General features: G+C 43.3%; 1 protein-coding gene across 1 annotated transcript in view; it reads left to right on the top strand.

The window, feature by feature from the left end:
* Positions 1 to 26,642, top strand: part of LOC141118493 (NELL2-interacting cell ontogeny regulator 1-like) — a 49,231-nt gene extending 22,589 nt beyond the window's left edge. The window contains exons 3-4 of the mRNA XM_073610918.1: positions 1,178 to 1,266; positions 19,988 to 26,642. Coding sequence (XP_073467019.1) covers positions 1,178 to 1,266; positions 19,988 to 20,059 — 161 coding nt within the window. The 3' untranslated portion in view covers positions 20,060 to 26,642. The remainder of the gene's footprint in view (positions 1 to 1,177; positions 1,267 to 19,987) is intronic.
* Positions 26,643 to 27,801: the final 1,159 nt, after the last annotated feature.

Genomic DNA, 27,801 nt, shown 5'->3' with positions numbered 1-27,801 from the left:
GTGACGAAATATACAATAGTTTACAAAGTTACAGCATTAGAAAATAAAAATAAACTAAAATTGACCTGAGACCATTATAGTTTCACTTAAAATGTATAGCTGGCACTAATAAAAGACTTTTTGTTTGAAACATTTGGCAACAAGCATTATGTGCATTGTTGCTTCATTATTGTAGTAGTAATGGAGTCAGCTTACAACAGTTGTAAGGGCTCATGCTATTTTTATTATTAAAAATGTAGGCTCTGGGGCTTATCCTTCGCTCACTCACTTAATGAGTCACTGACCTGGAACAAGATTGCAGAACACAAGTTCAGACTTTCAGTGACTGTATGCTTGTTCCAGGTTATTAACTCAACAGGCAGTACATCCGGATGTTAATCCTGGACCCTTTAGCAGAAAAAAATATGTCATCAATAGTAGTTTGCATAATGTTGTTCTCAGAGGCTTCCTTTAAATTAAACCAGTGAGAAGTGAAATGTGGAGGTTGTAATGGGTGACTTCTTCCGAAAAATGCTAGTTCCCAGGCTGTCATGCTATTATTATTCAGTACTTTGAGTCACTGACTTGGAATATAGTTTGCAAGTAAGGACTTCTGCCATTTAAACCCAGCAAAACAGCCACCCAGTGCTTACGTATATGGCTCATTGAGCCTCTATTTTTGTGTGTTTGCGCACATGGCTGTTTTGCAGAGTGCAGTTCTTCCAGCGCTTCGCTTAGAAAATCAGCCAGTCTGTAGCAGGTGAGGTCAGGCAGCAAGTTAAAAAGCTCTCAGCGCAAGCCTTAAAGCCTCATTCACAGGTGGGTAGTGATCCATACAACTGTGCGAAGGGCTGTCTTCACCTGTACAGCATGCACAGAAGTTCCATGCAGACCTGTACAGGGAGCTTATTCAAATCACTGACATGTGGCTAGCTGTGGGGACCTGCGCAGAACACCTGTACATCCTGCACAGGGGAAGATGGCCCTTCTGACGAGTGTATGTATCACTATGTCCATGAGACTAAGGCCTAAAAGACACTCAGAATGAATGTATACTAGACCCTGGGTACATGGACTCTCTACCAGTCATATAGGCTGGTACGGCTACACCAGTGCCATTCAATGCAGCATGATAAATTGTGATAGCTGGATTTGAGGTCCATTTCAGAGCATTGCTTAAATTGTTGTTTATTTTCAGGCCGACCTTGTGTGGACTGTCATGCCTTTGAATTCATGCAGAGAGCGCTGCAGGACCTCAAAAAGACAGCATACAACTTAGACTCACGGGTAGGTAAAGAACACAATACTCAATAACACTGCAATGCTATCAAATTTTCCTTATAACCAGAGAGGCGTCTTAAAAAGTCAACAGAAGAACGTAACATCTTTTAAATTGTTGTTAGATATGCATGACAAGAGTCCAGCTTGATGTAAATAATGTTATCAATGCATGTTTTGCGTTTTATTTATATTTTGCAAGTTTCTCTACACATGGGGGCAAGCCATATTAGATCCTGACCAGTGTAGAACAGATGTCCCCTACCTTTACCAATGGCTGAAAAGCCATACTCTAGACCCCAACTATTTACTTTACCTATCCTGATAAAGGAGACCACACAACAAATGGAGTGAAAATGGCCATAGCAGTTTTTTATTAACAAGTGTAGTAGAGTTTCTGGCCTTGTCCAGTCTAATGAGAACTTTCCAAGCTAAAGATAGCTGACATCCTTCTGTATGTGATGGGTTGTGAGGCATAGTGGGTGCAAGGTGGACAAAGCCATTGGGTGCCAGGCACTTCTTGGATGTAAAAAATGTTTTTATTTCTCTTAACAGTTCTTTTTGTATTTATGGGGGAAAGAGGGTTAGGGCCAGGACACCCTTAGAAAGTTGCTAATTCAATTGGCAGACTCAGAGACTTCAAAAGAAAACAGCCATGCAGGGAAAGGCCCCAGCAAGAAGCCACATCTGCACTTGCAGGAATGCTGTCTCCTATGGTAACAGTCTTTAACAGTTCCTAACTCAAACGTAACAGTTATTTCAGCTCCACTACAACTGCCTCTTATAGTTCTTCAACACTGAGCTCCCGGTCTCTCACTAGACCCTCTGGTTCACTGACTCTGAATCCCTTGAGCTACTCCAAGGTTTGCGGTGGTATCTCCCTCAAGCGTCACCCCTGCTTCTCTGCTGGGTCCCTAGCTTGGCACTCCAGATACTTCTTAAGCTTCACCCCTGCTAACCAGCAAGGTCCCTGGCTTGACTCACAAGGCTCTTCTGCAAGCATCTCCTCCGTGCCCTTTCGGTGAGAATGTGATTCTGGTACTTGCTTTAGTTACTCACTGTGGTCCCTGGTAATGGTGGTTGGTTCCTTTGTGGCGACAGCTTCCCTTCTACCTCCTACCACTGACGGGTTCTCTGGCCGGCAGAACCGTCACTTCTGGTTGGACTGCAAGCCGCAATCCCAACCCTGCACTGCTCTCTTTACTTCTGGATAGGCACTCACACAGCCTAGCAGCCAGATGCCCCTGGCATAAGCCCAATCTCGGGCCTAGCAGCCCAGGGTGTACGACACATGTCCACCCAGACAGCCATCCAGGTGGCACAGAACACTGATCAGCTGACCTCACCCAAATATATAGGTTCTCCCAGCAGGCCAAGGGATTCAAGAAAATCCCTGCCCATTGGCTGAGATACCCCATATACTCATAACCTGACCTTGGGTTGCCCTTCTCATGTCTAGTACCACCAAGTACCCGTTCACCCAGTGGTAGAAGAGAAAAGTGCAACAAGGTCAACCTTAGGGAGAAATCAATAGACTTCTATCAATCGACCAAGATAACTATTTTTTGCAAGTAAATTTGCGAGCAGCTCCCTGACTAAACCCCAGGGTGCTACACAAGTAAACTTAAAGCGGAGTTCCACCCAGAAATGGAACTTATGCTGATCCGGTTCCTCCCCCCCTCCTGTGTCACATTTGGCACATTTCAGGGGGGAGCAGATACCTGCCTAATACAGGTATTTGCTCCCACTTCCAGCAAAAGAGCGCTGCAGAATCCGCGGTGAACTATGCCATGTCCGGCCCCCCCCCCCCCCCGATGTCTTCTGGGAGACACGCAGGTCCCAGAAGACAGCAGGGACCATTCAGAACACGCAGCGTGACTCGCACATGCGCAGTAGGGAACCAGGCTTCCTGATTCCCTTACTGAAGATGCCGGCACCTGCACCCGGAGCCAAGGGATGGGTCGGCTTCGGGTGAGGACATCATGGGCACCCTGGACAGGTAAATGTTCTTATTTTAAAAATCAGCAGCTGCAGTATTTGTGGCTGCTGACTTTTATTTTATTTTTTTTCCGGCGGTACTCCACTTTAAATTAACATAAAGGAGAAACATTCCTTAAAGCGGAAACAGATCAGTCTCTAAGCCTGTTGGTCTTTGAAGGCACCCCAAACCTATATTCCACTATAACCTGCAGGACCTTTTACCATAATAGGCCTCTAGCCACAGCACACTGGCTCGGAGACAACATACTATCAATTTCCACATTCCAGTTAAACTCTCATTAACTGGAATACACCAGAGGGACACATACCACCGATGGGTCCCAAACCATTCACTTATCTTAAATTTCCTCCACCAGCAAAGACCAACAAAACACCCAGCTGCCATGACATCCATTAATTCAACAAATCCTAGCAATGAAAACATTTACAACAGGGAGGTTGGGTGGGAAGCTGTCTCCTGCATCCGCCGATCTATACTGGACGCCAGGGCTAAACCACCCCTCCTTAAGTTGCCTAAGACCCCCCAGCCACAATCTACCCCCAATCAGGTAAATCCCCTTCCATTAAACCCAAATTATCCAACTATTAACTCCTTCCTAACTGGTCTCCCCTCTTCACGTCATGTACAGTATGCCCTACGCTTTTCTTTTTTTTTTCTTTCTCGATCCAGGCCTTGCTTTACATATGTAGGTTTTTCTTCTTGCTTGACTGTGCTACACGATGGTTATGCTTTTCTTACAATGCAAGTCTACGAGTCAGCCAAGTCACTAAAACCAATGCACCCCCTGGCTGAATCTAATCGCAACAGTATTAAATACAGTCATAGTAGAAACCAATTTATCCAGCTTTACTGGCTAATTTAAAATATGGAAGAGTGAGCATAGAAAATGTTAGAGTCATATCAGCTACTAAGTCCCTGGCCCTGTCCGCTACAGTAGCACGCTTCTCACTGCTCGATCCATTGATATGATGAGCAGCCTCATTGACTGGGAGGAAGCACAGCTGAGCACAGACATCCTAGCGGGGGTCAGCATTGGCATAATAGATTGCCCCAGGTTTGAAGACTTCTGGGCTCTGTAGGAGGAAACTGAGGATATGTGCAGGAACCTTGAAGTGTCTTCTGTGGCAACACAGTATCAGTTTACTACAGTTGCATTGATTACTAGTTTACTTTGAAGATGACCAGCTTATCCACATAGGAACAGTTTACTACAGTTGCACTGATTACTAGTTTACTTTGAAGATGACCAGGAACAGTTTACTACAGTTGCACTGATTACTAGTTTACTTTGAAGATGACCAGCTTATCCACATAGGAACAAAGAAAATGCCAAAGCTATGTGGACTTCATTACAAAAGCTGCATGAGCGTTCAAGTCTAAACAGCAAACAGTTTTTGCTAAGAAAGTTGTACAAGAAGGCAAGCAAATGTGTGACCATGTGAATGCTCTGCTAGAGATCATAGAGCAGTACTTAGGAATCACAATTCAGTTGCCATTATCCCTATACGTAACCAATAACCTATGCCCTTATTGCTCCAACTACAAATACAAACCAAACAGTGGAAATATTTGACCCTGGATCTCATGGGAAGAGCCAATATCCTTAAGATGATTTACTTGCCTAATCTATTATATGTCATGGCTAATTCCCCTTGTAAAATTCCCAAATCCATTTTTTAAAATATAGAAGAGTCTCCCCCAATGGGGTTTTTTCGCAGCAAACTTAGAAAGATAAATTGGTTTAAAAGTTTTTTGTTTTAAATTGTAAACAATATGAGCTCCGGTCAAGGTGAATGTGAACATTCAATTTTAAAATTTTGCTGCGAAAAAACCCCGCTGGGGGAGACTCTTCTATATTATAACCCGTTTGGGGTGGCAGCAACATATATCACTCGTATACATGTGTTTTTCCGTATGATATCCATTTTTAAAAGTATTGACTCTATTAGTATTGCGTTCCTCTGGAACGGATGACCCCCTAGAGCTGCACTAGAAAAACTACACCTTCATTCCCACCTGGCTTGCTTGGCCTTTCCCAACTTCTACCTTTACCATCTGGCATCCCAGCTGGTTAATTTTCATGACTGGCTTCACCCCAACTCTAATAATGCCTGCACCACTACTGAAGGAGCTATAGTCTCCTCATTTGAAACACACCATAACACTATAGAGGATTTTTTTTATATAAAAAAGAGGTTATATTTACCTGTCTTGTGCAATTATATTGCACAGAAAAGTCAACTACCTCCTCCTCTGGCAAGCACTGCTGGCACTGTTCGCTCCTCCCTCCTTTGTGTGCCTCATGTAGCAAGTCGGGTGCTAAGGAGTCACCCATACGTGTGTTCTCCCATTCTTCCGTTGGGTTCCGAGCCAGGCTGTGTGCGTCTATAGATAGACACAGAGCCCAGCTCCCTCCTTACAGGAGCTTGACTGACAGCATAAAAAGCCTATGGCTCCAGTGCCCTCAGCTTCTCCTGTGAAAGCAGGAAGTGAGGGGAACTGGAGCCGCAGACTGCACTGGAGTGGTGACATAGAACCAGGTAAGTTTAGGGACAGAGGGGAGTAGGACAGTTAGTCAGGCACTTTTTAAAATTTTGATGCACAGAATGAATTGAGGTGAAAAACATTTAGACTTTAGAACCACTTTGGAACTACTTTAATTGCAGATATTATCAACTATATATGCAAAATCCAAAACAACATTAGAAATGATTCATAAATATATACTTCATAGGTGTACATAAATGAAACTTTCACATATACAATGACAAATACTGTATGCAATTAAGACATTAAAAATGTGTCCACAGTCATACAGTCATGTAAAGTGAAGGAAATATCCTTCCTTAGATGTTTATAAAATTGTGTCCATTCCACGTCATGTGAGACCCTCCACCTGTGAGAATAGTGCCCACCAGAGGTTATGACCTCCAAGTTATAGATAGGTCATAACATGTCACTCAAGCTAAATTCCCAGATTATCAAACAAACACAGGATTCCCAGATGTTAATAGATGAATAGCTCTTCTTTACAAACGTATTTTCTCATTAGAAGTAAGTTGCTCAAATAAAGCAGAAACTCTACATAGTGTAGACCCGTATTTCTTAAAAGACTATCAAACCCACAAACTATAGATACATTTTAGTGGTGCATAAGTTACACTATACTTCAGCAAGCAATAAACATGGCTGCATGCTCACATTCCCTCCTTCCCGTCAGATCAGCAGAACACCAGGAGCCAGCGTGTAGCATGCATGATGACGTAGGTTAGTCCCACTCAACATGTTTCATCGCTATGACTTCCTCAGGAACGTGAGAAAAATGGTCCTGAAAACTTTACATGTTGGCATTGCTATATAGATGTGTTCTTCATATGGAAATTCAGGATAGTCTAAATACATTTTATCACATGTCAGAAACAATACCAAAGGAATTGTATTGTCATATATTTCAAATGCATCTTATCAAATGCTTATCAAATGCATCTATATAGTGGGTGGAAAACTTTGTACTCTTAAATAGTTCAAGGTTACTGATCATAACAGCTTTTTTTCTACACTCAGTGATCACTACCTAAATTGAATAAAAAAATGCTCAGAGGGTCTAATTTATAAGAATGAAGTTGCACTACGCCCTGAATTTTACAAAGAGTCAGATGTTTTAAGAGATCAAAAAATCAACAAAGCCTTGGATTTAATTTACATTATAAAGCAAAAGAAGGCTATATGAAGAAATATTGGGCCATCTAAAGGACAAGTTTTTAAGGTAGATTCTACCAGAACACCCTAAATGTATTTTTGGGAAGGCTAATAATTTAGAGCCTAATGCCTAATAATATAGACCCCATTACTGTCTACTTTTATAAATAAGGTTGTTTTTTTTTCTTTAGGAAGGTGTAATATGTGTAAAAATTATTATTTTCCGGGCAGAAGGCAATATTCTTTTACATCTATTAGTAATGGGTGGGAATATCAAATTGTGCATTTTACTTTGCATGATACAACCCATATTTCTTATTTGCTGGGATGCCCTTGTGGCTACCAATATGGGTTGTACCACTAGGTGATTGAGGGTCCGTTTAGGGGAACATCTTAATAATATTAGAAAAGGTCTTAAGATGCATAGTTTACATTTCAGAAGGGACCCTAGTGGCCCAAAGTCCTGTGGCATTGATAGGGTGTTTTACAATTGTAGGGGTGCAAATCTTAGAGAGAGCTATCCAAAAATGAGACTATTTGGATTCATTAATTGGATACTCTTAGTCTCAAACGTCTTGATATGAGGGTTGATAATAACAGCTTTCCTTGTCATTTTTAATAAATAGTTTTATTGTAATTTAAATTTTATATATGCAGTATACAGTGGGGATGGAAAGTATTCAGACCCCCTTAAATTTTTCACTCTTTGTTATATTGCAGCCATTTGCTAAAATCATTTAAGTTCATTTTTTTCCTCATTAATGTACACACAGCACCCAGGGCCGGATTAACATAGGGGCTGGTGGAGCTGCAGCTCCAGGCCCCTCCCTCAATATAGGCCCATGGCAGTGAATATCTGTGTGCCTTCCTGAAGGAAGAGGAGCCCTCTGTGCACACATGGAGGAGACAAGTCAGTGCAGCCGAGTCCTGTCTCTGTGGATGCCTCCTGACTCCTATCACAGGATCTGTTCACTCACACAGATCCTCCTCAGTGTCTGGGAGCTGTCTGGGGGAGGGGCGCTGATGTTCTAACCAGCAGGAGCCCGGGAGGAAGGACATCTTACATGCTGTTGTTGAGATAAGGTCAGTACATTTGTTAGGGAGATGTTTTATTGTGCTAGGGGAAAAACTGCTGCTTCCCCCCATGTAATGTGCCCACCATGTCATGTCATGTGCATTGCAGTGCCCCCATGTAATGTGCTGTGCCCACCATGTCATGTGCCTTGCAGTGCCCCCCATGTAATGTGCTGTGCCCACCATGTCATGTCATGTGCATTGCAGTGCCCCCCATGTAATGTGCTGTGCCCACCATGTCATGTCATGTGCATTGCAGTGCCCCCCATGTAATGTGCTGTGCCCACCATGTCATGTCATGTGCATTGCAGTGCCCCCCATGTAATGTGCTGTGCCCACCATGTCATGTCATGTGCATTGCAGTGCCCCCCATGTAATGTGCTGTGCCCACCATGTCATGTCATGTGCATTGCAGTGCCCCCCATGTAATGTGCTGTGCCCACCATGTCATGTCATGTGCATTGCAGTGCCCCCCATGTAATGTGCTGTGCCCACCATGTCATGTCATGTGCATTGCAGTGCCCCCCATGTAATGTGCTGTGCCCACCATGTCGTGTCATGTGCATTGCAGTGCCCCCCATGTAATGTGCTGTGCCCACCATGTCGTGTGCATTGCAGTGCCCCCATGTAATGTGCTGTGCCCACCATGTCGTGTGCATTGCAGTGCCCCCATGTAATGTGCTGTGCCCACCATGTCATGTCATGTGCATTGCAGTGCCCCCCATGTAATGTGCTGTGCCCACCATGTCATGTCATGTGCATTGCAGTGCCCCCCATGTAATGTGCTGTGTCCACCATGTCATGTGCATTGCAGTGCCCCCATGTAATGTGCTGTGCCCACCATGTCATGTCATGTGCATTGCAGTGCCCCCCATGTAATGTGCTGTGCCCACCATGTCGTGTCATGTGCATTGCAGTGCCCCCCATGTAATGTGCTGTGCCCACCATGTCATGTCATGTGCATTGCAGTGCCCCCCATGTAATGTGCTGTGCCCACCATGTCGTGTCATGTGCATTGCAGTGCCCCCCATGTAATGTGCTGTGCCCACCATGTCGTGTGCATTGCAGTGCCCCCATGTAATGTGCTGTGCCCACCATGTCGTGTGCATTGCAGTGCCCCCATGTAATGTGCTGTGCCCACCATGTCATGTCATGTGCATTGCAGTGCCCCCCATGTAATGTGCTGTGCCCACCATGTCATGTCATGTGCATTGCAGTGCCCCCCATGTAATGTGCTGTGTCCACCATGTCATGTGCATTGCAGTGCCCCCATGTAATGTGCTGTGCCCACCATGTCATGTCATGTGCATTGCAGTGCCCCCCATGTAATGTGCTGTGCCCACCATGTCGTGTCATGTGCATTGCAGTGCCCCCCATGTAATGTGCTGTGCCCACCATGTCGTGTGCATTGCAGTGCCCCCATGTAATGTGCTGTGCCCACCATGTCGTGTGCATTGCAGTGCCCCCATGTAATGTGCTGTGCCCACCATGTCATGTCATGTGCATTGCAGTGCCCCCCATGTAATGTGCTGTGCCCACCATGTCATGTCATGTGCATTGCAGTGCCCCCCATGTAATGTGCTGTGCCCACCATGTCATGTGCATTGCAGTGCCCCCCATGTAATGTGCTGTGCCCACCATGTCATGTGCATTGCAGTGCCCCCCATGTAATGTGCTGTGCCCACTATGTCATGTGCATTGCAGTGCCCCCCATGTGCTGTGCCCACTATGTCATGTCATGTGCATTGCAGTGCCCCCATGTAATGTGCTGTGCCCACTATGTCATGTGCATTGCAGTGCCCCCATGTAATGTGCTGTGCCCACCATGTCATGTCATGTGCATTGCAGTGCCCCCCATGTAATGTGCTGTGCCCACCATGTCATGTCATGTGCATTGCAGTGCCCCCCATGTAATGTGCTGTGCCCACCATGTCATGTCATGTGCATTGCAGTGCCCCCCATGTAATGTGCTGTGCCCACCATGTCGTGTGCATTGCAGTGCCCCCATGTAATGTGCTGTGCCCACCATGTCATGTCATGTGCATTGCAGTGCCCCCCATGTAATGTGCTGTGCCCACCATGTCATGTCATGTGCATTGCAGTGCCCCCCATGTAATGTGCTGTGCCCACCATGTCATGTGCATTGCAGTGCCCCCCATGTAATGTGCTGTGCCCACCATGTCATGTGCATTGCAGTGCCCCCCATGTAATGTGCTGTGCCCACTATGTCATGTGCATTGCAGTGCCCCCCATGTGCTGTGCCCACTATGTCATGTCATGTGCATTGCAGTGCCCCCATGTAATGTGCTGTGCCCACTATGTCATGTGCATTGCAGTGCCCCCATGTAATGTGCTGTGCCCACCATGTCATGTCATGTGCATTGCAGTGCCCCCCATGTAATGTGCTGTGCCCACCATGTCATGTCATGTGCATTGCAGTGCCCCCCATGTAATGTGCTGTGCCCAGTATATCATGTGCATTGCAGTGCCCACCATGTAATGTGCTGTGCCCACCATGTCATGTGCATTGCAGTGCCCCCATGTAATGTGCTGTGCCCACTATGTCATGTCATGTGCATTGCAGTGGCCCCATGTAATGTGCTGTGCCCACCATGTCATGTGCATTGCAGTGCCCATGTAATGTGCTGTGCCCACTATGTCATGTGCTGTGCAGTGCAGTGCCCCCCATGTCATGTGCTGTACATTGCAGTGCCCACCATGTCATGTGCTGTACATTGCAGTGCCCACCATGTCATGTGCAGTGCCCACCATGTAATGTGCTGTGCCATGCAGTGATCCCACCAAGTAATGTACAGTGCCCACCATGTAATGTGATGTGCCATGCAGTGCCCACCATGTCATGTGCAGTTCCCACCATGTCATGTGCCCACCCTGCCATGTGTTGTGCCCAGCATGTAGTGTGTTGTGCCCACTGTGCAATGTGCTGGGCTGTTCAGCAGTGCCCACCATGTCATGTGCAGTTCCTAACATGTAATGTGCAGTTGCATTGCCCACCATGAAATGTGCTATGCCATGCAGTGCCCACCATGTAATGTGTTGTGCCATTCAGTGCCCACCATGTAATGCGCTTTGCCCACCACGTCATGTGCTGTGCCATGCAGTGCCCTCCATGTAATGCGCTGTACCCACCATGTAATGTGCTGTGCCATGCAGTGCCAACCGTGTCATGTGCAGTGCCCACCATGTAAATTACTGTGCAGTGCCCACCCTGTTGTGCTGTGTTGTACCCACCATGTCATGTGCTGCGCCATGCAGTGCTTACCATGTAATGTGCTGTACATTGTCCACCATGGCATGTGCCGTGCAGTACCCACAATGGAAAGCGCTATGCAGGGCTCACCATGTCATGTGCAGTGTCCACCAATTAGGCCTCATGCACACAGGCTGTTAAAATAACGTTATGAAAACGCCAGTATCTTTGCAGTGATTTTTTTTTTACTTTTTTCAGCTTTTTTCAAGGTTTTTGCAATAGCGTTTTTGAGCGTTTTTGAGCGTTTTTCCGCGTTAGCGTTCTTGAGTGTTTTTGAGCGTTTTTCCGTGTTAGCGTTTCTGAGCGTTTTTTAGCGTTTTTTTTTTTCAATGGACCAAAAATGTCAAAAAACGTTGGTGAATGACGTTTTTGAGCGTTTTTGAGCGTTTATCAGCGTTAGAGCGTTTTTACAGCTGAAAAACGTCTCTCAGAACCCACTGGTCCTGGGTTTTTTTTACAGCTTAAAAACACCTATGCCATTTGCAGCTCAAAAAGGCCTAGGTGGACATGAAGCCATAGACTAACATAGACGGGCCTTTTTAAGCTGAAAAAAAGCTCAAAAAAGCAGCTGTAAAAACGTCCGTGTGCATGAGGCCTTAATGTGCTGTGCTCACAATGTAATGTGCTGTGCTGTGTCATGCAGTGCCCACCGTATCATGTGCTGTGCAGTGCCCACCATGCCATGTGCAGTACCCACCATATAATATGCTGTGCCCACCATATAATGTGCTGTGCAGTGCCCACTTGTAATGTGCACTGCCCACCATGTAATGTGCTCAGCTGTGCCCGCCATGTCATGTGCTGTGCTCACCATATAAGGTCCTGTGCCCACCGTGTGCATGTGCTGTGTTGTGCCCACCGTGTGCATGTGCTGTGTTGTGCAGTACCAACCATGTCATGTGCTGTGCCCACCATATAATGAACTGTGCCTACCTTGTAATGTGCTGTATTGGGCAGTGCCAACAGTGTAATTTGCTGTGCCCGCCATGTAATGTGCTGTGCTTTGCCCACCATTAAATGTGCTGTATCCATGTATCCACCATGTAATGTGTAGTGCCAACCATGTAATGTAATGTGCTACCCCCCCCCCCCCCCGTGTAATGTACTATGCTGTGCCCCCCTCACTCTCACCCCCCTCTCTCTCTCTCTCTTTCACCCTGTTCTCTCTCTCGCCCCCTTCAACCCCCTCTTTCCTACCACCCTCTCTCTCTTTCACCCTCTCTCTCTTTCACCCTCTCTCTAGTCCCCTTTTTCTCACCCCCTCTCTCTCGTCCCCATCTCTCTCATTCAATGCCTTTCTCTCTCTTTTCCCCCTATCTAACTATCACCCCCCCCCCCCCTCTCACACCCCTCTCTCTCTTTAATTTAATTCAACAAAAAATTGTTTGCGTTTTCATTTTATTTATTTTCATAAAAAGGCCCACCAAAATCCTTAGCACCAGGCCCATGTTGCTCTTAATCTGGCCCTGACAGCACCCCATATTGACAGAAAAACACAGAATTGTTGACATTTTTGCAGATTTATTAAAAAAAAAAAACTGAAATATCACATGGTCCTAAGTATTCAGACCCTTTGCTCAGTATTTAGTAGAAGCACCCTATTGATCTAATACAGCCATGAGTCTTTTTGGGAAAGATGCAATAAGTTTTTCACACCTGGATTTGGGCATCCTCTGCCATTTCTCCTTGCAGATCCTCTCCAGTTCTGTCAGGTTGGATGGTAAACATTGGTGGACAGCCATTTTTAGGTCTCTCCAGAGATGCTCAATTGGGTTTAAGTCAGGGCTCTGGCTGGGCCATTCAAGAACAGTCACTGAGTTGTTGTGAAGCCACTCCTTCATTATTTTAGCTGTGTGCTTAGGGTCATTGTCTTGTTGGAAGGTAAACCTTCGGCCCAGTCTGAGGTCCTGAGCACTCTGGAGAAGGTTTTCGTCCAGGATATCCCAGTACTTGGCTGCATTCATCTTTCCCTCGATTGCAACCACTCGATCGTCCTGTCCCTGTAGCTGAAAAACACCCCCACAGCATGATGCTGCCACCACCATGCTTCACTGTTGGGACTGTATTGGACAGGTGATGAGCAGTGCCTGGTTTTCTATGCTCTTAGGAACCTTAAAGCGGGGTTCCACCCAAATTTTGAACAATATCTGTATGTATTCTCTTCCTTGCCTAGATGCTGACATGCCTTTTAAAAAAATTTAAATCGCCGTAATTACCTTTTATTTTTCTGTTCTTCTTTGCACTTCCTGGTTCTCCTCCCGTGGGAGTAGGCGTGTTTCTTGCCTCTCCCAGACTCCTGGGAGCTAGTCTCAGGCTTCCCAGGATGTCACTGAGCATGTGCAGGAACGAGCAGTGAATGCTGGGAGCACAGCATTCACTGCATCCAGGAAATAAATGCTTGTGGGCTTCAAATGCCCACAATGAAGATGGAAACCGCCTGCAGTGAATAATATAAGTTATTCTTTCTGACGAAATCTGACACAGGCGGACATATTACACACAATATGTGAGTATGTAATGCTGAGAAGAAAAGTTTGTGAATGAACTAAAAAAAAAAAAAAACGATAGATAGGTGGACCCCCGCTTTAAGTGCAGCAGAATTTTTTTTGTAACCTTGGCCAGATCTGTGACTTGCCACAATTCTGTCTCTGAGCTCTTCAGGCAGTTCCTTTGACCTCATGATTCTCATTTGCTCTGACATGCACTGTGAGCTGTAAGGTCTTATGTAGACAGGTGTGTGGCTTTCCTAATCAAGTCCAATCAGTATAATCAAACACAGCTGGACTCAAATGAAGGTGTAGAACCATCTCAAGGATGATCAGAAGAAATGGACAGCGCCTGAGTTACATATATGAGTGTCACAGCAAAGGGTCTGAATACTTAGGACCATGTGATATTTCAGTTTTTCTTTTTTAATAAATCTGCAAAAATGTCACCAATCTGTGTTTTTCTGTCAATATGGGGTGCTGTGTGTACATTAATGAGGAAAAAAATGAACTTAAATGATTTTAGCAAATGGCTGCAATATAACAAAGAGTGAAAAATTTAAGGGGGTCTGAATACTTTCCATCCCCACTCTTTCTTTACTGTTGCCACTTTTCTACTGTCATGAACATATATTTATATTTATGGTGCCATGCAATGTTATAGTTTTATTAATTTTTTTTCTATATGTCATTATGTATACTCGAGGTATATATTTTTTTAATAATAATAATATGTACTATGTTTGCTAGTTTTTTGTTATAATCAGCAGTTAGAGGGTCCTAAAGTTACATATGCTCATTTGCAATGTCAATATATGAATTACTGGTATATATATATAAATATATTATAGCCTCTAGAGGTATCTGATGATTAACGTTGATCGCAGTTGACTGTAAAGGGTTGTGTTAACACCTTATTAACACAGAGCAATCCTTGAAATAACTTCCAGGTCTCAGCCAACACCTGGTAATTATTAGTCTACAACTCACAGAATTAGCATGAAAATTAAGATATACAAATCATTTTAAAAATAAGGAATGGGGCATACTTGACACATTTGACACCTAGGGCTGCTCTATACAACAAAATTATTTTCAGTAAAAATTAAATTAAACCAATAATAATAATAATCATTGTAAAAGAAATGCTGACAGTGAAAATTGTAGTGTTCCCACACATTGATGATCAGAGGAAAAGTGTCCTTTTACAATGGTGGTCAGTAAAATGCCCCCTTACATTGGCACAGTGTATTGCTCACTTTTATGGTCAATGGAGAAGGGTGCCCTTAGATTGGTAGTCATTGAGAGAAGGACCTCATTACACTGGTGGTCAGTGGGAGAAGAAGCCCCTTACATTGGTAGTTAGTTGAAAGAATGTCCCTTACACTAGTGGTCAGTGGGAAGAAAGCTCCTTACATCAGTAGTCAGTGGAAAGAATGTCCCTTACATTGATGGTTAGTGGGAAGAATGCTTGTTACATTGGTCATCAGTAGGGATGAGCCGAACACCCCCCTGTTCGGTTCGCACCAGAACATGTGAACAGGCAAAAAATTCGCTCTAACACGTGAACACCGTTAAAGTCTATGGGACTCGAACATGAATAATCAAAAGTGCTATCTTTAAAGGCTTATATGCAAGTTATTGTCATAAAAAGTGTTTGGGGACCTGGGTCCTGCCCCAAGGGACATGTATCAATGCAAAAAAAGTTTTAAAACCGTCCGTTTTTTCGGGAGCAGTGATTTTAATAACCCTTAAAGTGAAACAATAAAAGTGTAATATTCCTTTAAATTTCGTACCTGGGGGGTGTCTATAGTATGCCTGTAAAGTGGCGCATGTTTCCCATGTTTAGAACAGTCTGACAGCAAAATGACATTTCTGATGGAATAAAAGTTATTTAAAACTACTCGCGGCTATAATGAATTGTCGGTCCGGCAATACACATAAAAGTTCATTGATAAAAACAGCATGGGATTCCCCCACAGGGGGACCCCGAACCAAAATTAAGAAAAAAAAATGCATGGGGGTCCCCCGAAATTCCATACCAGGCCCTTCAGGTCTGGTATAGATATTAAGGGTAACCCGCACCAAAATTAAAAAAAAAAATTGTGTGGGGGTCCCCCTCAAAATCCATACCAGACCATTCAGGTCTGGTATGGATTTTAAGGGGAACCCCGTGCCAAAATGTTTTAAAAAATGGCGTGGGAGTCCCCCTTAAAATCCATACCAGACCCTTATCCGAGCACGCAACCTGGCAGGCCGCAGGAAAAGAGGGGGGGATGAGAGAGCGCCCCCCCTCCTGAACCATACCAGGCCACATTCCCTCAACATTGGGAGGGTGCTTTGGGGTAGCCCCCCAAAGCACCTTGTCCCCATGTTGATGGGGACAAGGGCCTCATCCCCACAACCCTTGCCCGGTGGTTGTGGGGGTCTGCGAGCGGGGGGCTTATCGGAATCTGGAAGCCCCCTTTAACAAGGAGACCCCCAGATCCCGCCCCCCCTGTGTGAAATGGTAATGGGGTACAAAAGTACCCCTATCATTTCACAAAAAAAGTGTCAGAAATGTTAAAAATGACAAGAGACAGTTTTTGACAATTCCTTTATTTAAAGTCTTCTTCTTTCCATCTTCTTCGGGTCTTCTTTCTTCTTCCTTCGGTTTCTTCCTCCATCTTCTTCTTCCTCTGGTTCTTCCTCCGAACCTCTGCTTCTTGCTGCGGTGTTCTCGTCTGGCATCTTCCTCCGCTGCGTCTTCTTCCCTGCTTCGTTCTTGGGCTGCTCCACATCCATGGGAGACTTCCGCTGTGTGACGCTTCTCTTCTTCTGACACTTCTTATATAACGGAGGGCGGGGCCACCCAGTGACTCCGCCCCTCTGACGCACGGGGACTTGACGGGGACTTCCCTATGGCTTTTCCTGTGACGTCAGAGGGGGGGGGGTCACCCATTATGTAACGGGTGACCCTGCCCCCTCTGACGTAAAATCACTGCTCCCGAAAAAATGTCCATTTTTAAATTGTCCCCTGGGGCAGGACCCAGGTCCCCAAACACTTTTTATGACAATACCATGCATATAAGCCATTAAAATTAGCACTTTTGATTTCTCCCATAGACTTTTAATGGATGTTCCGCAGCTTTCGAATTTGCCACGAACACCCCAAATTGTTCGCTGCTCGGCGAAGTGGCGAACAGCCGATGTTCGAACTCGAAGCTCATCCCTAGTCATCAGTAGATGATGAGTCATCAGTCATCAGTAGATAGAGTGTCCTCCTTACAGATACAGTAGATAAAACAAAATTGGTAGCAAAAACAATCTGTGGTACTTATCTGGGAGTCAGAAATTAATCATTGCTAGTAACCCCTAGCAACCTCTAGAGGAACCCTGGTTGACAAAGGCTGAAAAAGAGAATGCGTTTGTTGGTTTCTATACTGTTGATGAAGTCATTATGATGAAATGAAATGTGTAAGGTGGGATAATGTCATCAGTCATGCTACATCATGGTCACTGGTGCTCTGATAATCAAAAGGGAAGGGATTGTGGGCACCAAATGCAGGGGTATACCTGCCATGTTTTATTGCTTGCTTAAGTCTAGTGCAACTTACGCATTACTACAATGTGAGTTTGTCTGCAGTATGTGGTTTTAATAAGGCTAGCAATAAATACTGGATTACACTATATGGATTTTTGGCCTTATTTAAGCTATTTACAGCTGATGAGGAAGAAATTGTGTAGAGGAGAGCTACTGTATGTATCTATTAACATCTGGATTCCTGGGTTTGTCTGATGATCTGGGAAATTTGCTTGAGTGACATGTTATGACCTACCTAAAACTTGGAGGTCAAACCTTCAGGTGAGTGTTCTTCTCCCAGGTGGAGGGTCTCACATGGTGTGGTGTGAACACAATTTTGGAAACGTGTAAGGGAAGATTTCCATCACTTCACCTGGCTGTTATATGATTGTGGACACATTTTCATCTGTATCTTTAGTGCATATTTCTCCCTTATGTGTGGAAGTTTTATTATGGACACTTATATGAAGGCTGTTTATGTAAATGTTTATAATGTTGTTTTGGATTTTGCATATGTATTAGAGTGGATAATTTACACACTTTTGGGATATATACTGTAGCTTACACTATTTGATCTTATTCACTTTATGTATTTATTTACATTACAATGAGTTCATTTAATGCTGCCTTTTTTTTAGCTATATTCTGTGTGTATAAATACTTTGCTGTGATTATTCTATCACCGGATACGTGATAGTTCACATTTGTGGGGTTGTAATCAATATGTGCACTGCAAAGAGAGATCACAGAAATACTTATAAGTATAACAATAAATAAGGTAATGACTGTTACAGATGACAATAATATTAGAAAATATAACAAGAATACTTGACTAAAGATGCTGTTTCAGACATGGGTCCCCTCTATTTTATATGGCATGGTGCAGATGACCAGATCAGATGCATACATAACGCAGCTCTGAGACAAGACTGAATATTCCAGGTTATAACTGTAGTATAAATATATATATGTAGTATAGGACTTGTGTGTAATGAACGGCCAACCCCAGCCTTGCAGGCAAAATTACCTTTTAAGGACCTGGTCAGTTTGTAATGACATTTCTTTGGTATGAAGTCAGCTAAGGTAACCAGAATAACCTAGATATTAGAGGCTTTCTTAGATATAGTGGGACAACTAGACAACTGTAGCCTCCCTGGTGGTTTTCCCGAGTGTGGCTTGGGGTTAAATTTCAGCACCATTAACGGTAACCCCGAGCCACACTTGGGATTACATCTCAGGTTCCTGGTGCAGTGTACTTACCTTGTCCCCAAGGATCCTGCGAAGTCCGCCCGCTGTGTCTGCGGGCTCTGTCCTCCGCCCTGATGTCCTGTGTGCTGGGCTCCATTCCCTGCAAGCGTTGCGACGCATGGGGCGGAGCCTGGCGGCAAATTAAAAAAAGTGAAAATTCATAACACATACAGTACACTGTAATCTTAGAGATTACATTACTGTATGAAAATATTTCACATCCCTTTTGTCCCCAGTGCTTTGTCCAATGCCCTGCATGCAGTTTTATATGATGTATACTGTTCTTTCTGCCTGGAAACTGGAGATTGTCCATGGCAACCAAAAAGTGTCCCTTTACATCAAAAGTGGTTTTAGACCAGCTAGAAAACAGCAATAGTAAATTAGAACACTTGCAGAATTGAGCGATAGCGAATGGTGGGGAATTTTATTTTATTATTATTATATTATTATTTTTTATAATTATTTATATTTATTTATTATATTATAATTTATGATTTTGTGTTTCAAACTTCATCATACCCGACATATCTACTAGACTCTTGGTGGACAGATATAAGTGTGTTATTGCTAAGAATTACAAGCCTACAATATAAAACGCCAAATTTCTATGCAAAACAATTGTACCGCTTTGAGACGCAAAAATCTGAAATAATCATACCACCAGGGAGGTTAATAAGGAAATATGCAATAGTATGAAAGGCCTTAAAGATCATAAATAAAGGTGCAAAAAACAAAAAATAAAGAAATGTTGCCCACAGTAAGTAATCAGCATCAGAGCCATGCTGGGGGTGAATGCCCCCTAAGGCCCTGTTGATGGTTGCTAGGATGCTGGCAGCCAAGCTGCACAGCATCATTGGTTGCTATGGTGCAAGTGCATGGTTGATGTGCAACAGGGACCACCTACATCTCAGCAACCAAGGACACTAAGCAGGGGCTGCATAGTGTCTTTGGTTGCTAGGATGCAGGTGGCTGGGCCAAACATCATCTTTGGTTGTTATTGTGCAGGCGGCAGCTTGCATCATAGCAACCAATGACGCTGTGCACCCTGGTCACCAGCATCCTAGCAACTAGCAACTGGGATCTTAGATGACATGCCTGCACTATAGCAACCGATGTAACTGTGCAGTCCAGGGCCTTAACATACACAGGGCTGAACATGCATGGAGTATCCAGTATGAATCCTCAGGCCTCTGTGCCACTCCCACCATGTACTGCCTGAGGTGACTGCCTTGGTTTGCCTCATTGCCGGCATTGCCCTGATCTGCAAAAGAAATACATCAGTTGGAATCTGACTGTAGGCTACCACTGACTTTCCTTTACCCTTTTCTCAAACACAATGTGATCCTCTATAACACAAGTGTTTTTTTTTCCCCTCTTTACCAATTTAGACAGAGACACTTCTTCTAAAAGTGGAGCGGAGGACTCTATGTGACTGCATATCTGTGGAGGGACTGAGCTGAAGATGAACAAACAGCCTCAAGGACGTCCATCTTAACCCTTCTGCTGCTGGACAGGGCTCTGCAACACATTGCTCCGCAGTGTGGGCCAGTTCCCTCTGGCAGCGTAAGTGTTAAATGCAGCTTATATCATGAATTAAAAAATACACATGACAAATCCATCCTAACACTGAACTGTGCATGTGTGCGAGGAGGAATTTGCGTGGAGAAATTCTTAATAAAACTCATAGGATTTTTTTTATTATTGTATTCCTTTTGTTATTGTGGGGTAAAACACAGTTTTGATTAGATTTGCATTTGAATGAAAATCACGAATATTGTAATTAAAAGTACACCACACCCAAAACTGATATTTCAAGTAAAAATGGAAGATAGTGCAGTTCAACAGTCATATTCTTTCTCTAGGGGACTCCAGAAGGGAGATTTTTTTTTTTTACCATTAACTTTTCTGGTTTAGTTTTCCTTTTGTCCCCTGTACTATATAATATAACATATATATAAATTCCATCAGATTGAATGAGACTCCTTGTAATATTTGCGGCACAGAAATCTCACCACTGGAGTCCCCATGAGGAATAAATGAATTATTGGTTTTGGGTGAAGTGATTCTTTTAAAGCTTTGTGACGTCCCTTTTGAATATTGAAAGCCTATCCTCCACCTTTCTGGCAAGTTCATTCTGGTAAAATACAAGGCAATGAAATAATAAGAAACATTAACAGTATTATTTGTCTTGCAACTTTATGCTTGTACAGGCTCTTGAAGTATCCCTTGAGAGAAGAGCCTGTTCAGATTTTCCTTTTTGAACTAGAACCATAGAAAATGTTAACCGTAGGAGCATTTTATACATATCCGCAGGTAATGCTAAGCAGCCAGACATGGCAACAAGTAAAATGTGAACAACTCACATCGGTCACAAGGGATACTTCTAAAGCCTGTCTCAGGGATCTCAGAAGCAATTCCATTAGTCATTACTGATGTCCAAGTTTATTTTACTGTTTTACAAAATAAAATTTTACAGAAAGATGGAGTTCAGCTTCATTATACATTTTGCTTTTCTTCTAAGCACTGAAATCATCTGCCAGCTCACATGTATTGTCCAAAAACTGCACTGTTTGCATTTGCTGAGACTCTCTTTGCTTGTAAGCATTCTTCACCAATACCGAGCACTAGAGCTGCACGATTAATCTTTAAGAATCGTTATCACGATCACCAATATATTTGTTCACTGATGTTTACTAAAAGTATACTAAAAGTAGTGGGGATGGAGGGAGAATAGCTGGTAAGGAAGGAGTGTAGTTGGGATGGAAAGAGGTTAATGGGGAGGGAAGGAGGGTAATGGGAACGAAAGAAGGTTGGTGAGGAAGGAACAAGATTAGTGGAATGGAAGGAGGGTAGTAGGGATATAAGAAGGGTAATGTGAATGGAAGGAGGATAGTGGGGATGGGAAGAGGGTAGTAGGCTGAGAAGGAGGATATTATGAATGGAAGGATAGAGTTAAACACTGCTTCAGGTGAGTCTCCACTGTTCCCACTGCCACTGCACACAGATGGGTGCTGGCCCTTCACGTCACAGGAATCCCAATGTGAAGAAAGTCTGGCTGGCCACACTTCCATAGAATCACCTTTATTGAAAGAGCTATGATTAAGCGCCAAGAATGGCGTGAAACAAGTTAGCTGTAAGCTATGAGGGGTCATTTGTACATTGTGGACTGTCGTTGGGAATTTTCTGCATCAATAAATGTAATGTTAGTGAAGTGCGGCCAGCCAGCCTTTCTTCACATATGGATGGAAGGATAGTGAAGATGGAAGGAGGATAGAGTGGATGGAAGGAAGTGACTTTGGGGATGGAAGCAGGGTAGTGAGGATGAAAAGAACTGACGGCGGGGATGAGAGGAGGGTAGTGGGGAGCAAAGGAGGGTAGTGTGAAGTAAAGGAGGGTAGTGGGGAGGAAGGCCTGATTCACACTTGTGCAGGTTGCAGTTTGCATATTGCAGGTGCATTTTGCATTTTTCAATACACATCTTTAAACCATTAAAGTCTATGGAACCAAAAACCAGAATAAAAACCCTGGCCCTTTCCATAAAATGCACAGATGTGAACTACACACTAGTGTGTTTCTGCAAAACTGAAAATGCACTAAAAAATGCATAGGTGTGAACCAGGCCAAAAGAAAGGATGGTATCGGATGGAAGGAGTGTAGTTTGGATGAAAGGAGGGTAGTCAGGAGGAAAGGAACTGATAGTGGGGATAGAAGGGTAGTGGGGAAGCAAAGTAGTGGGGATTGAAGAAGGATAGTAGGTATTAAAGAAGGATAATAGGGATTGAAGGAGGATAGTGGAAATAAAAGGTGGGTATTGGGGATGGAAGGAGGGTAGTGGGATGGAAAGAGGGTAGTGGGGATGAAAAGAGGGTAGTGGAGATTTAAGGAGAGTGGAAGGAATGGAAGGCTAGTGGGAATGGAAGCTAGATAGTAGGGATGAAAGGAAGATTGTGGGGATGGAAGGGGGATAGCGAGGATGGAAGAAGGATAGTGGAGATGGAAGGAGAGTAATGTGAACTGAAGGAGAATAGTGGAATGGAAGGAATTAGTTGCATACAAGGAAAGAGTGGTGTAGTCTAAAAATGACAAATGATTTCCAGGTGATTGTTATTACACATGAAGATTTTCCGGCTTGATGGAAAATCTAACTGCTAGCTGATCTGAGTTAGGCCCATGTCAAACTAGCGAGCAACTCACCAGCAGCAGGTTGAATAAACACATACTTGGTTTTACTGTATTGCCCACTCACTAGCCAAAACGCTGCTCATTTGCTAGTGGAGTAGCAGCGCCAGTGCGATATCTAGCTTGTCCAGCCAGTGTTGTTGTAGAAGCAGATGAGTGGTTTCTTTGCTTTGCAAGGCCATCCTGTCACTGGCAAGTTGCCCCCCAGTACCATGATTGCTTGTTTATATTAGTGGAAGGGATCAAAGTAGTGCATGTGTACCATTGTCACCGTTGGGTGAGGATCTTGCCAGGTTATTTCTCTGATGTGACGTGTTCATTCCCCTTCATTCATCTTAATAAGAACATTTGTTAGGCACGCTCCTGTGCTTTATAAAATGTGCTGTAAGGCCATACCTCTGCCTTTTAAATGAACCTCATAGTAATATAAGAAAAAATATGTCTTAATTAGTTATGAAACATTTTCTGTGTGTTACCCTTAATGGTTTAAATACAAGAAAATTAAAGCTCATCCAATGACTGACCGTCAACATGGCAGTCCAGCCATGAACTATATCAGGAGTACAACATCCGTCACGACAGGTTTCCTTTATTTAAAGTTTAACTAAAGGCAACAATTTTTCTTAGTTTAGTTTTGGATAGAGTGGAGATGGATTAAAACACCTGCTAGGTGTTTAATTTCCATCTGAGCCCCAGCTAGGGAGATTCACCCTCTCCATCTGTCCTGTTTACTGTTATTGAAAATTAAAGTAAAAAAAAAAAATCCCACATTTTGGGTTGTCTCCGTAACAGTAATACCGTGTACACGCTAAAGGTTTTTCCGACGGAGTTTTGACGGCATTCCGCTCAAGCTGTCTTGCATACACGCGGTCACACCAAATTCCGACCGTCCAGAACACGGTGACGTACAACACGTACAACGGGACTAGAAAACGGAAGTTCAATAGCCAGTAGCCAATAGCTTCCATCTCGTACTTGCTTCAGAGCATGCGTCCTTTTTGGTAGGTCGGAATAGCATACAGACGATCGGTTTTCCCGATAGGAATTGGTTCCGTCGGAAATATTTAGAACACGTTCTCTTTCTAGGTCCGTCAGAATTTTCGACGTAAAAAGTCAGATGGGGAATAAACGGAATATACGATGAAAAGCTCCCGTCAGACTTTTTCTGTCGGACATTCCGCTCGTGTGTATAAGAGAGGGGAAATCTTCCAATTGGAACACTAGATCTTGTGACCCTCACTTTGAAAGGATTTCTTCTTTCTTCCTGTTTGGCTATGGGACAGAAAGTGAAGGGAAATCTTCCCAATGGGACACAGATGGCAAAAATAAAATTGCCAAGGGTTATAAACCTCCCTTACTCCATCCAAAATGAAAAAAAGTTATGCCTTTAGTTCTACTTTAAACCAATCTCTACCCAGTTACATAGTAAGGCTCTGTTAACATATATGTGAATCAGGATTTCGATTTGCATAACATGTGAATCAGACCGGCTTTTAATGGAGCCAGGTCACATATATGCCGTGAACCTAGCCTTAAAGATTCACAGATCTCTACCAATTTGTAGCCAATCACATCATTAGAAAAATCCTCAAGACTTTATTTTATGCGTTGATAGAGGCATTCCATCCTGTAGTTCTATCCCAGGTACATACTATCTTGTACCAAAATCAAAGCAATAAAACATTCACAGGGCTAGACCAGCATTTTGGAATTATGGCTGATGTGTTTTCAATTGAAATCAATTGAAATGCACCTCAATGCATGTATTAAAATGCACATCAATGCCTAATGATGCACATTTAAGCATCATAAAGCATGTAAACACGCATTCATATGCGTTACATTGATATCTAATACAACCTGCATTACAACGCACATTGAAAATGCGGAACCACTCATGATGATATGCATTGACATATTTTTTATGGCCTTCCAATGATTTCAATAGAACACCCATGCAGGGGACCATAAAGAATAAGAATATGCAGAGAGCTAAATCAAGCTTTAGACAGTCATAACATTATAACACCAGCAGTGCCAGTCCATCCAATCAGAACTTCAGAACACAGCTAGACCCCCCCCCCTCCCACTTGTAGCCAATCATAACAGAATATATTAATTTTTAAAATGAAGGGCCAGTCCACACTTGGGTACTTTCCCATACATTTTATAGCACATCAACATAGCTCCCAACTGTCCCTGATTTCGAGGGACTGTCCCTGATTTCGAAGGACAGTCCCGCTGTCCCTCATTCATCCTCATTTGTCCCTCATTTTGGTCTGATCTTTATAGATGTATATAAAATGCACATTTTATCTTTTAAAAAGTGTTTTCCAGTGCTAAACCTTTCATCTGATTTCTAAATTGCTGCATTTGTAAATTCCAAAAGCCAGTATAAAGAAATAGTAGTGGTAAAAAAGCACTTTAACTTTAAGTTTAACCAATCTTGTTTTTTTTTTTGTACAACTCTCTTTTAAGGGGGCGTGGCAAGGGGTGTGTCCTATGCCTGCATACTTTTGCTGATAGGTGTCCCTCATTCCCATCTCAAAATGTTGGGAGGCATGCATCAAAACTGCAGCATTCTTTAGTCCTGCAGGGTTGTTCCGCTGTCCCCATAGGGCACAATCAGAAATCATGACAGTTTGATGTGCTTTCCATCAGGAACGGTAAAAGGCATTCACAACACTGAATAGGAAGACACTGCAAGACGGGGGTCATTTTTGACCTGCAGCTTCATAGTATAAATAGGCGCTAAAACACACAATTTGGGAAGTATTACTTCTTCAGATATTAGATGAGCACTGTAACATGGCTTTGTGAATGCAATATATGTACTGCTATAGTTTTTATATGATATCAGAATTGCATGCATTTTCTGTGAGGGCGAGTCTTTAACTATTCACCCCTTAATTGTTCACTGTAAAAAAAATCTAAGACATACAGAGAGTACAAATATCTATCTTTACCACTTTTTATTATAGAGAGGATACATTAACCATGTACTATTATGTTGTTTACAGCAGTGTATTATGTAATTTTGCATTGAAAACTGATATGAAGGCACGAGCACGCTTTTATGGCAAGGAATGTTTAAAGCATACCTGTCCCCAATACAGCATAACACAAGAATGCCTGAATAAATGGGATTAATTATATTACATTGACTATATGTAGCAGTTGTATCGTGAAGATGAATCCCAGGCTAAGTACAAAGAACTGCCACAGCCTCAACACACAGAACAGCCCTGTCTGGTAGGGCAGTAGACCTGATTTTTCTCTGCTGCAATTAATAACACTCACAGCACTGGTGTGCGCAGCCTATTGCATTAGGGCGAGCACCCCTGAGCACAAACACACATGCATGTATATCAGCAGAGCAGAGGACGGTGTCAGTAGAGCAGAGATTGGTGTCAGCAGGGCAGTGGACGGTGTCAGTAGTCTTTTATTTTTATTATTTTTTGATTATTTTTTACAATATTTTTTATTAATTAAAAAAAAAAAACAGTTTTTTGTAGGAGCCCATTATGGCGCTTTGGTGAAATATCAAGGGTGGCTTTGAATGCTCATATGAAGTTTAGTGTAATAGCTCTCGCCGTGGTATTTCATGAATGAGGGAGGGGTGGGGAATTTTACAGCTGAGATCGCTCATGGAACTATACAAGGAAATTCTACTTCCCCTCAGGCTGCAGTATTAATGGCAAATCTTTTCATTTTGCATGACAGGTCTGCTTTACATCCTCCATTAGTCACTCCTGTATGTTGTATATGAAATATCTATGTGAACCCTTTATTTTTTACCTGCTGCAACTGTGCAATGTTTTTGAATGACTGGCAATGCAACAAATAAATTGAACTTGGACTAAATTCTATTGAATGACATGTTTTCTGCAATACACTATGGGCCTTCTTAGTAGAAGAGCTTAGAAGAGTCTAGGAGAAGAATCTAGCGGAAGGCACAAGGCAATCAATTAGATTAAGGCCTGTCCACACTAGCCACATGCTACAATGTTCTGTTTTATGGTGTGGGCTAGTGTCTGTTTTGTAGGGCAGTGGGAAGGGCACATTGCACTGTTTACTTTAAAAAAAAAACTTTATTGAAAGTGTACAACATTGCACTTTTCAAGTCTCCACATTGCATTGCGGTGACCTGCAGTGCCATCGGTGTTAATTTTGACGTAAAATTTTGATTTAGTTTTAGTTATAGTCTTTTGACTAAAATGCTAATTTAGTTTTAGTTGTATTGTAGGTATCTGAATTGTTTTCGTTTTAGTAGTATTCTAGTCCACTAAAATCTCCAGTACATTTAAGTCAACTAAAATCTCCAGTACGTTTAAATTAAATAAAATCTCCAGTACATTTTAGTCAACTCAAATCTAATGGGTTTAGTTAAATTGTAATGAATTATTTAAGTATTTCTCTATAATTTTCAAACTCATTAATACTCCTGGAGTAAAAATCGAATAACATGTAGTGGTGATGGGCAAGCAAATGGGAGTGAGGGAGTGCACAGGGCAGAGAACTGGTCTGGGGAGTAGGGTTTCCACCTGTCAGGGATTCACCCGGACAGTCCGGGTTATGAATCAGGTGTACAGGTTTCAGGCGGACTGAAACCCTGACATATTATTTAGACCGGGCTGTGGCTCCCAAAGTAACCAAGATAGTCACACGCAAATCTGTTGCCGTCCGGGAGCTGCGGACAACTGTCTGGGGGCAGGTTCGGCATCGCTGGGGGGCAGGGCGATGATGTCAGCAAGAGCAATTTTGGCCACACCCACCGCTCACCGCATTGCTACTCTCCAATCCAGCTTGTCAGGGGGCTGAGGCTTTAACTACTTCCCGCCCTCAATATAGCAGAATGACGGCCGGAAAGTGGTTAAGTTATCCTGACTGGATGTCATATGATGTCCAGCAGGATAAGGGCGCAATCGGTGCGGTGACACATTGTATCACTGATCTCGGCAAAGAGCCTCTGACGTAGGCTCTTTACCATGTGATCAGCTGTGTCCAATGACAGCTGATCACA

The sequence above is a fragment of the Aquarana catesbeiana genome, linkage group LG01 (assembly GCF_042186555.1).
Source record: "Aquarana catesbeiana isolate 2022-GZ linkage group LG01, ASM4218655v1, whole genome shotgun sequence".
In the NCBI taxonomy this organism is placed as follows: Eukaryota; Metazoa; Chordata; class Amphibia; order Anura; family Ranidae; genus Aquarana; species Aquarana catesbeiana.
The sequence above is the reverse complement of the archived record's forward strand: the minus strand, read 5'-3'. Positions and strand labels throughout refer to the sequence as shown.